We start from the raw sequence: 12,792 nt of genomic DNA on the forward strand, positions 1-12,792 counted from the left end.
AGAGCACTTCCACACTTCCATACGTCATTCTTGTCAAGCAAAAAATAATGATGTTGTAAGGGCAGGGCGGCTCGTAGTCATGATCGCTAAGAATCCCATCGGTCCACTACCGTTGCCAAGATGGTCCTCCCATTGCCAGAAATCCAAATCTTCTTGACATGGCATCGATGGCCTCCATTGTACCACCACTAGGTCCTTGTCGATGTGGTATTCGCTCACTAAGACCTTGGCTCTATCAACCCGTAGGACACCTGCTATTGTCTCACCTGTTGCCATGAAAATGGAGTAGCATCCTTCCAGTTCTCGTTGTGCCCATGCTATGTTAAGCCCAATATATTGGATAGCTTAATCTCTGAGGTATCACCTTACAACTACTGGTCAATGAAGGAATGATAGTGATATTTGGATCTTAAATTCCTTGTGGTGGTAAGGAAGTTTGACATTTCTTTACAAATACAGGGTCTCTTTAAGATAAATGCTAGTTTGTTCTATCCTTTCTAAGCACGGCATCCATGCATTTCAAAGATTGCACGGCTTCTTGGCTCCAGTTCTCTTGCTAAAGCTGATGATTTGCAAAGATCAGCAATCTGATGTTGATATCTATGACTTTTGGATGATTCCTTTCGAGTGCCAATTTTTTCTGGAGCAGGTGATCGACAATTGGTTGTGGCGGATGTAAAACTAGAGAGCTCCACAATCTCCTTCGATGACCGCATAGATTCTGATTGTCATTTTCGGAATTGCGGGCAGTTTTGATTACTTTAAACCTTCCCAGCTCAAGAAAACTAGAAAGTCAGTGGGAGAGACTCAAGTAAGGCCAGAAACAATGGAGTGAGCAGTAGCTCGTGAGTGACATTTCACCTTCTATGCTTTTTTTAATGGAAACTAAAGGAAGTGCTGAAGGAAGAGAAATGATCCTGACCATCCATGAAGCATATGAAGCATGGGAGGAATATAGAAAATATTTCCGTTTTGAAAGCTTGGAAAGCTTAAATAAGTAGATATAGCAAGGCCACGGCTTGACATAATTGGAAGTGGGATCATAATGGTGCTTGAGAACGAAACATAGAAAATTACTTAGAGAGAACTTAACGCAAAGAGCAAAATCACGTATTTATGGGATGTCATGAATTGTCTCTGTCATCAATAGTCATGCTTCTTTGTCTTCAGTGAAATGCTTTGGAAATAGATACAACACACGTCATTCCTGATCTTTTAAAACTATTTCGCTGCAAAATGCTTTAGAAATAGATGCAATTCACACCGTTCTTCTTTTCTTTTCCTTCTCATCGTAATAATCTTCATGTGTTTCTTAGCAATTTAAATTCCATAACATTTCTACGTATTTACAATGTAGGTATTGCAAGTAATTGGTAATCATTATTCCACACAAGGACGTTCGTTAAACAGGTACCTTTACTATTTCTTGTGAAGGTACCTTTACTATTTCTTGTGACATTCTTTATTAAAATAAAAAGCAACAAGAATATTCTTTGAAAAAAGATACATTATGTAATATGCAGAATACATCATGTGACTTACAAAATACAAGATGCATGATCATATGTAACGACAGATTCTACATTATGCAATGTACAAAATACATTATGCAATTTACAAGATCCTAAGGAACAGCACATTCCTTGGTGTTATAATTTTTGGAGAGAAATTGTGCCAACTCTCCCCCCACATGAACGTGTAGTTACACAAACATGTGGTTATATGTATTATGAAATTTGTACCTAGATGATCATGCTTTTACATGATCATATGGTTATATACACTGCCAACTTTCTATCTACTTCATCCACATGATCATATGGTTATATACACTGCGAACTTTATATCCACATCAATGTATGGTTGTATGTAAGATTCGAGTAATGCTATGTAATTATATACATCAATAAAACGAGCATTTTTCCTTGCTACATATAATTCTTTTTACTTCGTTCTTCCTTAGATTCTTTGTCTGCAGATTTTCAATCAATTCAAAAACAAAGCTCAATTGGCTCAACAAGATCACGACAAATCAGCAAAAAGAAGAAAGGGGCAAAGTTACTTCTTGTATACAACTAAGATGCGACTCTCAAACTAGTCTCAAACATGTCCGAAAAAGAGCCACAAGAATACATGGCCGAAAAAGAGCCACAGAATACATTTATGGATGGAGCACACTACAAGAGCTCAAAAATTTCATGGACTACAATCAACAGGACGTAGAGCAATGGAAAGAAGAACATGACGCAACAACGTCAAACATCCAATCGCCATTTACTTTCTCTACATAATAGCTGCCTGCCAGGATCCAGGATCTACGGGTTGATTTGGCCTTTCTGTGCACAGTGAGTTGATACGAAGCAAAATTGTGTACGGACTAGTTGGAAGCAAACGGGTGGAAAAGGGCGCACCCCCCGCGTGATGATGCTATCATCGTCACGAACAAGACATTCGAAAACGAGTCGCTCAGTTGCTCTCCTGTTCACTCCACTATCACGCAACACAAATCCAACATCCGATACCTGCTACGCAATCACGGTGTGAGCACGGCGCGACCCAAGAAATCTGTACGCTAAATCTTCCCACAAAGCCAAGAATTTCACCAATCCCTTCTGTGGAACCGTACACAGCTAGCCATGCAGAGACGAGCTTGTAGAATAGTGCCTGCGTGGAAACTTATCCGGTACCGCAGCTTCTCCGGCAGATGGTGAAATTAAAATCAACGTCAGAGAACCTTGGCAGCATACGGTGAAAGATTGCCGCCACTGGTCTACATGACCAGCATTGGATAAAGGCAGAAAGTGGGTTGCCCATCATGCGCGTTTCTGAAGCTCAGATTCTCCCAATGAGAGACGTCGATGGTGGGAGACTTTACGAAGAGGAGCCGTACTGCTGGTTTGATCGAAAGACCTGGTTGGCTACCTCGGCCCAGCTCATCTGGGGGCCATCGATTGTCCACCACCTGGGGCAGCATTATTGAATTGAGCCGCCTAGCGCGCCATGAGGTCGTAAAGGGTCGACGATCAAACGAAATAGCGAAATTCCGATCGTTATTGAGTGCAGAGGGGACCTTCCAGAGGGCCCGGAACAAGTAACTGATTGGCGCTATAAAGGAAAGAGCGTATGGTATATGGCAGTCGGTCAGGGAAAGAGATGCTCGATGCCATGTGGAGCCCCATAGAGAACATAAGCAGGTTGACGCAAATGCAGCAGGTAAAGATGGTGCGCATGTGTGAAGCAACGAGCCAGGGAGAAGGAGAAATTCTATCATTCGTGGAACAACGAAGTGCGACTCGTGGAACCACGAGAGCAGTCGCACTTCTCATTTGGAATACGCAGGTGCCTGTAATCGACCCACCTGCGCAGAGCTGGGGAACCGTCCTCAGCTGCTTGAATTCACGGGGCAAGCCAGCGTGGAGCATTAACGTAGTATAGGCAATAAGCTTCTTAGCTCTTTTTGTGATATTGAGAAAGGAAAGGAGTGTCATTTTATAGGTGCGACGCAGATGATCAGCTTCCCTCATATCACCCGTCCCGCCCTGCGACGCTGCCATATGGGAGAGGAGAAGAGTGGAGGAGGAGGTAAGTAGCCAGAAATTAATTTCTTAGCGAGGCTGTCAGAATAAAAAATAAGAAACTCTTCTCAGCAAGCTGTATATATACAAGGCAAGCCGCAAGGTTGAATTGATTCTATTGACAGCACAATGCGCAAAGGACGATGATGTTGAGAAGCTTCTCGCCTGGTTTGATTGGTTGCTGATTGCTCGGACTGTGTAGCAGTCAGGTCCGGCGCCTCAGAGGATATCCGTCTCTACGCCAGATTTTCAATCTTTTAAATTGATTCATTTATTTGCTGTTCAGAGAATCTTTGCATTTTTGTGCAACGAGCTTTTTAAAAAGCCTATGGTTAACTTTATCTGCTCTTGGCGGTACAGTTTTCGCAGGTGACACTGTTGCCTGCATTTATGTGGATGCTTTGAGTTACCTACGGTATAGACAATGGGTCTGGATACTGTCGATAAAGCAAGCGACGGCCAGCAGGGCCCAAGCGGCACTCTTAAGAGATGTTGCAATAGTGAAACGGTGCATGACCATGCTACTTACAAACCCAGCTCATCAGGAAGGGTTGAAGACAGGTTATACAGGGATGCACGTTGTGAGCCAAGTGAGCTCCATGTAACACAAGTACATGATTCTTTAGGCAAAGGCAAGGAGGAGGGTGAAAGTGAGAACCTTCTAAATGAAACAAAGCTACACAAAGCTGCTGATGCAGATTGCTTTCAAGTGATGAGTTGCTCCAATTCACAATGTGATGCGATTCATCTGAGCAATGTGAGGGTTGATGGAGAAACAGGCAGCAACGGGGGGCAGAGCAGCGAAAATGACTTTGATGTAATCGGGGTTTCTGGAAAACAACCGGATACTACAGAAATGAAACATAAAAAAAAAGCCTGCATTGAAAGCAACACATATTCTCTGTCCTCACCTCTGCACAGAAGAGAAGCTGGTACTGTAGAAGCAGGGGAAGCCTTGAATTTTGATGCATCAAGTCTAGATTTGCCTCGTATAAAGACACGGGCATGGTCGTTAAGTGAAGATGGTTCTAAGCAGAAAGTCATAAGGAATGTGTCAAAGAGCACTCACTTTCACTCTGCTAAAGCGAGAGTGGTTGCAAATTCAGGAGTAACGAGTAAATGCATGATGAACGAGGAGGCACCAGCAAAACCTGGCAAAGGCAGATTTGCTAACAGTAGAATAATAAATGGAAGGAGTGAAAGAAACCCACGAATGCCTACTGCTGGCTCATTTAGGCAAAGCCCTAAAAAAGGCCCCATCTCACAAGGTTTTTGTAAAGGTTTTCATTCTAAGGGAACAGAGTGGACAGGATCAGAATCCTGGACAGGCCACTTTGATGGTCACAGCAGTAGTGATTCTTCAGATGTCAGCCAAGTAGTGGATGGAACGCCTCGAAGTTTCAATGAAACGAAGGGTTATTACAACACAGGTAGTGTCGCTGACTCAAACTTATTTTTACAATTCTGCTCAGCATGCTGTGGTCACCTTATTTTGCAACCTCCTATATTCAACTTCATTTGTTTTCTAGCTGAGAGGCCGGATTTGGCCTAGCTTCATGAACATAGTAGGGCAAAGATAGCAAGATACCTATTTGATCTAAACAAGATACCTATTCATTCTGTAATTTCTTTCTTTCATCCACATGTGTGTGTGTGTGTGTGTGTGAGAGAGAGAGAGAGAGAGAGATTATAGAGCCAGAGGCCAGGTGGACCTTGATGTCATGGCTGAGGCCTGACAACCTCTACTTTTACTATGCTTTTTGGTTTGGCTGTACATATCTTCCATGTCTTCTTCAATCACTTGTATTACATACAATGTTCAAGGTCTTTGTAATGTCAATAAGTGGAGACTTTTTTGGCACTATGTACATAGAATGCATCCCGATGTAATTTCTTTGCAGGAACACAACCAACACTTCTTGGCTGGCCAGCAAGGCCACTTTGCTGGTTATGACATATTTCATGCTGGTACAATGCACTTTTCGGGGGTATGCATGCTGGTCAAACATGATATGCAACCCATGGTTGCTTACAATGACCCCCAGGGTCGCTAGATGGTGATTGGATGCACCTATCATGCTGATCTTTATGAAATAGCATCTGTCTATGCGTCTCAAACTTCTGCGACAAGAGCTCAAATGTGGGCCTCCCTCAAATAATATCCATGGCTGTCTAATGCCTTTTTGTGTGGAGACTTTGATAACTCGCCTACCATTCAAGACAACACCACTCATCGCTCTCACATGATCCCCACCGAGCTTCGACATTGGGAGGATATGCTTTCTTTCTTGCATGCAGAAGATTTATGGCTCTCAACAAGGGATAGAGATATGGGCTATACATACCGTCATAATGCCTTTGCTTATTACTGGGCTCGACTTGACAGATGGTACTTGTTGCATGCTCAGCAGTATGCTAGCTTCATATGTGCACTATGGGTTGATCATTCCCTTTTGCTATCTGATCACTTTCCAGTATGCTTGACATTATCTATAGCATGTTTGACAGATGATATGCCTTTTTTTGGTCGTCGCCTACTCCATGTTAATAGTGCTTATTTGCTTCATCAACAATTTCAGAACATGGTGAGAGTGGCTGTCCGCCCCCTCCTCTCACATGCTCAGGAGGACATGGATTTTGCGTGGATCAGTCTTGTCCATCGTTTGCAGGCTGTTATTCAAGATTATGGACGGAGTTACATGGGAGACCTCAGGCTCAAGCTGGAATGGGCTCAATCTCACAAGCAACAAATGGATGTAATCAGCTCTTATAGGCAGCTCACCTCCTCTGAACAGGATTCTTGTGCTTATGCGGCTCATATCATCCATCAAAATGATCTTCGCAAATTAAAAAAGTGGCAAATCCGAGCTCGCATGAAACCCCTATTGGATAAGGGTTGCTCCTCCAAAGCCTTCTTCAAAAGCCTGCATGCGGATAGGCGAAAGGAGGATATTTGCAGGATCAAGCAAGATGATGGCACCTGGACTACCTCCAAATCAGAATTGAAATTGCAATGTTCTAGTCATTTCCAGTATCTCTTTTCTCCTCAACCTGATCATTCAATGCAAGTGAATGCAGCTAGGTCTCAATTTCTTATGCATGTTCAGCCTATATTGTCTCCGGAACAGGCTCATGAATTGGAACAGCCCTTTATGCTTAATGAACTGGATGATGCTCTGAGTCACTTGCGTAAAGGCAGCTCTCCTGGTTGGGATGGATTGACTGTTGAATTTTTCCGTGCATTCTGGGGTGATCTTAAGAACACTCTGCTTGTTATGATTAATCATGCTTGGGTAGCACAATCTCTTCCTCCTTCTTGGAAACATGGCCTTGTCAAATTGATCCCCAAAAAAGGTTGTGTGAGACAATGGCTGATTGGCGGCCCATATCTCTGATGCCAGTCATTTACAAACTCATTGCCAAAATGATTGTCCTCAGGATTCGATTTATCTTGCATGCAGGACTTCATCCCAGGCAGTATGGGTTTGCTTCCAGAAGACAGATTACTGACAATATCTCCAATGCTTTGCTTGCAATTGAGTATGCCAAATATTCCAAACAAGATGTTCTCATTCTGCAAGTGGACATTGCGAAAGCATTTGATACTGTCCATTGGGATTTTATTTCTCAGACTATGCATAAATTGGGATTTGGCCCTCAGCTGGTTCATATTATTTACTGGCTCTACTCGCATGCCACTGCATAGTGTTTGCTTGGTGGTGGGTTGTCAAGAACATGGACTATGACCCGCTCAGTGAGACAGGGTTGCCCTCTTAGTTTGCTACGGTACGCCATTGCTACTCATCCGTTATTGCTGCACATGGACCATCTTGTAGATACAGGACAGCTTCATGGCTTGCAAATTCCAGAGGCACAGCCGTTTCTTGCGCAAGCATATGCTGATGATTCATATTTAATGCCCAGGAATTCTCAAAATGATCTCTCTCATTTGATGCATACTCTGAACAATTTTGGCATAGCTGCTGGACTGCATATTAACTTTCAGAAATCAAATCTTTTAGCATTGAAAGAAGCTGATTGGCATGCACTTCTCTGGCCAGGACACATTATCTCTTCCCATACTATTGTGAGGCATTTAGGATATCCCATTGGCTGGAATATCACCCCCAACAACAGCTCAAATGGGTGCTTCAAGAGATAAACAAGAAGCTGGAATACTGGCATTTGTCCACTTGGCCTCTACATGTTCGACTTCGGATAGTACAGTCTATCATTATGGCATATGTGCAATTTTATCTGCCTCTTCTTCCCTAGTCTTTTAAGCACTTGGCTTCCTATATGTCCCAAGCCATGGAGATATTTTGGAAAAGCAAATCTCATAAAAAGGTACTTCCCATGCAGTCTGTTGTTCTCCTAAGACTCATGGCGGACTGAATATTCTCAATCTTCAGTTTCATATGTTGGCAAGAAAGAGCACTATGATTGCTGATTTTTTACAGCAAAAACAGCCATGGGCTATTATGCTAGCAGCTATGTGTGGAAACATGACGTCTCATGCATATGGGCATTGGATTATAGATCACTGGGAAGCACTCATGACCATATTTCAGGGGAAAATTCCTGGTTGTCTTGTTTCCACTGCTTTTATTCATGATTGGAAGAAAATTCTCTCTTATGCTAAATGGTCAAGTGCTTCTTCCCATCATGGTAATTCTCTTCGCTTGGAAAGCCTTCATTGGAGCAAGGTGTTTGAATCGCCTCTTGCATTACAGGCTCCTTTTAAAGCATATAATCTTATGAAATTGGGCATAAGATTTGTCGGAGATGTTGTGGATCAACACGGTTATGTGCTTTCATTTCCACAAGCTTGCAGGACATTTCCCTTGGGTCTACATCATAGGCCCATTTGGAGAATACTTACAACTATGTTGCAGCCATTTGTTCCTGTTCCTCCACTGTTTGTACAGGACAGATTACTGGACTGGAATCTGATCTTCTTATCTCCTACTACCTGTCCACTTTCAATGCATAATCTGGCCTCCCCGATGGTTTACATATTTCTTCTTCCACCGCCATGGATTGATAAGCATGCAACACTCTTTGGAATTTGGATAGGCCTTTATCTTAGTGGCAATCACAACTCAAGAAAATTTAGAAAGCTAAATTGCCATTGAAACAGAGGCTTTTCTTTTGGAGATGTATAGTGGGAGCTTTTTCCATTGGGGCGAAACTGGCAGCACGTCGCATTGCTTCTCCTTCCTGCCCCCGTTACTCTCATCACCGAGAGACAGCTCCCCATTTGTTATGGTCTTGCCCGCACTCTCGGATATTGATCACTCATGTCTCTCATTTGCTGCGGCTTCGATTTCCCTCTATCAGATTTGGAAAACTCTTCTGGATGTTTGGATGCTTCTCATCTCAGATGTCTCCATTCCTCCTTTTCTTTCACTGGGTTCGTTTTTGGGTTCTATGGACTATTTGGACACAGAGATTGCACTCTAGGATGGGACAACAGTTTCCTCAGGCATATACTTTCTTCAGAATGTCCCTCAAGCAATCTTTATATGACAATTATGCTGCGAGGGACTTGGATGCTACTAGCCTTGAAGTGTTTTCTGACTGTTTTTGAGTTCTTCCATTAGGCTCTCTTTTGGAGTCTAATGTCATGTACATTGATTTCATGTTAATAATATAGTTACTGGTTTCACAAAAAAGAGAAAGAAAGAAAGAAAGAAAGTGTATTATTGTCCACTAAAGGCCAAAATGGGCCCATGGGACATCAAGAACTCTGCATACAAGATAGCACAAAATCAACGTGCCACAAAGAAGAGGCATCGTCGAATATCATCTAAGTGCTACGCAATACAATGCAAGTGAAAGTACATAATGTCAAATCTGAGCCTAAATACAAAGTAAACTAGATGCAAGGAAACCGCCCCTGGGTGCAAAATGGGGGGATGAGTACAATATGCCAATGCAAAGATACAAGTCTAGGTGTCACGGAGTCTGAGAACCAAAATAATACTGGAAATCCTGTCCATCGACTCTGCCTCCTGCTATGAGAGTACAAATCTGAGCAAAGGTGAGGTGAGCGGTTGGTGGGGCGAGATCTCTATGAGTAAGTCTCCTCCGAAAAGCTGCCATCATCCTGGATCGTCTGGAGATGAAGCGACGAGTACGTCCCCTATGTAACAAGATCCTGCGTCGTCTACAAACCATCTCATATGTACATCCACAGGGTGGAGGCATGTGTCCTGTGTGAGCTCTGACCTCCTCGTGCTCCTCCTGGTCTCTGTCCTCTGGTATAGCGTGTGCCTGAGCTCTATCAGGCTGGGCTCTATCACGCTCCGGTCTGTGCTGATGGTCTCTGAGGTAGTCTCGTCGAAGCATAGTGGCCTCCCTAACATAAAGAGCTAGGCAATGCTGATCCTCGTAGTCCATCACTCGTGAGAGAGGTCCAAAGCCATCCGTGAAGAGACAGTGGAATCTACCTCTGAGCTCATAATATAGCGGGCATCTGCAAATGAAGTGCTCCTCTGACTCCACCTCTCCCATGGTGCAACAAGGGCAGATCCTGGTCTCTCGGCCTGGTCGCCGTCCATCCTCCATGCGTCGCATCCTACCAGCCTCTATCTCGAGCTGATGCGAAGAGACTCTAAGCTGGCCAAGGGCAATCCTCAGTGAGTGGGACATGTGGATACCTGTATAGCCTGGTGGAATGACAAATCCATCCTCTGAGATCCGAAGGAAGTGGTCACGATATGTGGCCATCTTCGTCGGAAGCTGCGTGGGATAAATCCAAGTGCGATACGTATGAAGCTGAGAGAGAGAGAGAGAGAGAGAGAGAGAGAGAGAGAGAGAGAGATTTTATTCCTGTTTTTTGGTCGATTTTGTTTCTTGATTTGTTTGTTTCTTTTTGTTTAGTCACCTTCTTCCTTTCTTCTTGATTTCTTGTGTATTTTAGTAAGCACTGGGTTTGCCCAAGAGACTCCATGGGTCTTTAGAAACCCATTATAGTTGCTTATGGTTGGGCACTGTAAGTGTTGCTTTGCTTGCTAAGTATGTCTACCTTTTGTTTTTCAAAAAAATATTGTTACCTCATTTTTCTTCTCTTTTGTTTTCCCGTTTACTATCTTTGTAGAGTTTTGGACTTTAGAACAACAAAAATCTAAATTTGTACGATTGGATATATCCTAGTCTTACAAAGGTATATATATATCCTCTTCATTTTGTAGTTAGGGGGCTGGGTCTGGCCTTGCTTCATGAACATGAAATGGTGAAGATAGCAAGATACCTCTTTGATCTATTCATTGTTGTTTGCTATTTCCCTTTTGAAGGTGCATGGTGGAGAGGGAGAGGGAGAGAGAGAGGGTAGGCTAGGGAGAGAGAATATACTCAAAGAGAGACATAATGAAATGGAAATGAAATAGCAAGAGCAATGAACAAAATGAAAGTACTCACATGTAGACCAAAGAGCTTGTAGGCTTGATACTTGATTGATTTGACACTAGACAAGTACAACTCTTATATAAAAGCACACACACATATATGAACACCTATGCATATGGGTTAACTCCCAATGTGACACGTGGCATCCATAGGACACACTAGACTAGAACTCACACTAGAACATACTAGAACACACCAAACTGACTCAACTTGGCTTCATATTCTAACACCCTCCCATGAAGGCAAGGTGAAAGACTACTGGAATGGAACCAAGAACATGACACTGACGGTCATCGAATTGTGCGATGACAGTCTAGAACTAGACATGGTTCCCATGCTATCTCAGAGGCAAGTGAGCATGGCTCAGAGGCTAGTGAGCATGGTATATAGACTCGGAGGCTCAACTAACATGGCTCAGAGGCTCATCATGCATGGATACGTGGCCAACTCAAAGGTCTAGGAGACTAATGCACCAACATCTTGGAATTCACATGCCAGGCCTAATAAATAGACCTATCAAAGCCAATACATGGCTCCCACAGTACATTCCTCGACTAATTAGGGATATGGAGCCAAACACCATAAATATAATACATCATTTTAGGAGCACTATCCAAGGCAGAGAACCTTATTGATTCAACGCACATAATTTATTCCATTCATTTTTTGAAACAACCCGGGCAGAGTACCCAAAATAGAACATGCTTAGAAAATATATGGATCATCATCTCCATCGTCCTATGGAGGGAAAGAGAGATGTTGGATTTCAGGAGTAAGAGCATGAACTTCTGTCAGAGGGTCCTCATCATCATCGTCACTCGTGGCGGTTGCAACCCAACCGGCATGGTCCTTAGTTTGCTGTTTGGCAAGCTTCTGGTAGCATTTGTCCTCAGTATGACCAAGCTTGTTACAAAAGAGGCAGTTGAGAGGCTTGAATGGCTTTGACTTTCCATGTGCTGGTGTAGGCTTGGTTTCCATCTGCTAGTGGAGGCAAGAGCCTCTGTAGTAGCTGAAAAAGAGATTGGAGAATCTTTGTTCCGGCGATCTTTTTCGAGAATAAGAGTCACCATATCATCAAAGGTAGTCGTAGCAAGCCTAAGTATTTCAAGAGTATGCTCAAAGCAAGTGAGTCCTTCCATACTCTTCATGAGGACAACCATTTTGTCTTGGTCGTTTGGGGGATGCTTCAAGCTGGAAAGTTGGTTTGCACAAGAGATTGCATTTTTGCTAAATGTGCACTATCACTTTCCTCAATTATAAAATTATAAAATTGCAACTTCAAGAAAACTTTGGAGTTTGTGATTTTGTTACCGAAAAGATTCTCGAGACGCGCCCATATCTCCTTGGCCATTGATTTGAAGCCGATGTGATGAATCAAAGTATCATCGAGGCAAAGTCCGATGATAGCAATAACTTTTGAGTTGTGTTGCTTCCATGATCTGAGTTGTCAAGGATCCGTTGTGGGAGGGTCATCCTCAATAGCATCCTATACATTTTCTTTCATGAGGAGCAACTTAGTTTGTCAAGTAGGGAATCCTTCCCCCTTGAACTTCCCCACGAGCAATGAGTTTGAAGAAGAGAACTCATTGTGTACCTCGGAAAATGGCATCTTGAGTCTTCAGCACTTTAGGAGATGAAACTGAGGGCTGGAGAAGATGCGGAGGATAGAGATGTCATCATGAGAGATTTGGAGCAGCAATTTGTGGGCAAAATGAGGGCAGCTCAGCTCTCTTTAAGTAGGGCGTTTCTTCAAAAACGAGCTCCAAATGAGATCGTTTTTAGGGTGACCAGTAGCAAAAACATCTCC

The 12,792-nt window shown here is 43.1% G+C and overlaps 1 protein-coding gene across 1 annotated transcript in view; it reads left to right on the forward strand.

Annotated features, from left to right (window-relative positions):
- Positions 1-3,640: 3,640 nt before the first annotated feature.
- Positions 3,641-12,792, forward strand: part of LOC147891398 (putative serine/threonine protein kinase IRE4) — a 364,420-nt gene continuing 355,268 nt past the window's right edge. The window contains exons 1-2 of the mRNA XM_087389248.1: positions 3,641-3,784; positions 3,936-5,005. Coding sequence (XP_087245374.1) covers positions 4,000-5,005 — 1,006 coding nt within the window. The 5' untranslated portion in view covers positions 3,641-3,784; positions 3,936-3,999. The remainder of the gene's footprint in view (positions 3,785-3,935; positions 5,006-12,792) is intronic.

Source organism: Dipteris shenzhenensis, chromosome 18 (genome assembly GCF_047967505.1).
Source record: "Dipteris shenzhenensis isolate YYH24624 ecotype China chromosome 18, Dip_SZ_1.0, whole genome shotgun sequence".
Classification (NCBI taxonomy): Eukaryota; Viridiplantae; Streptophyta; class Polypodiopsida; order Gleicheniales; family Dipteridaceae; genus Dipteris; species Dipteris shenzhenensis.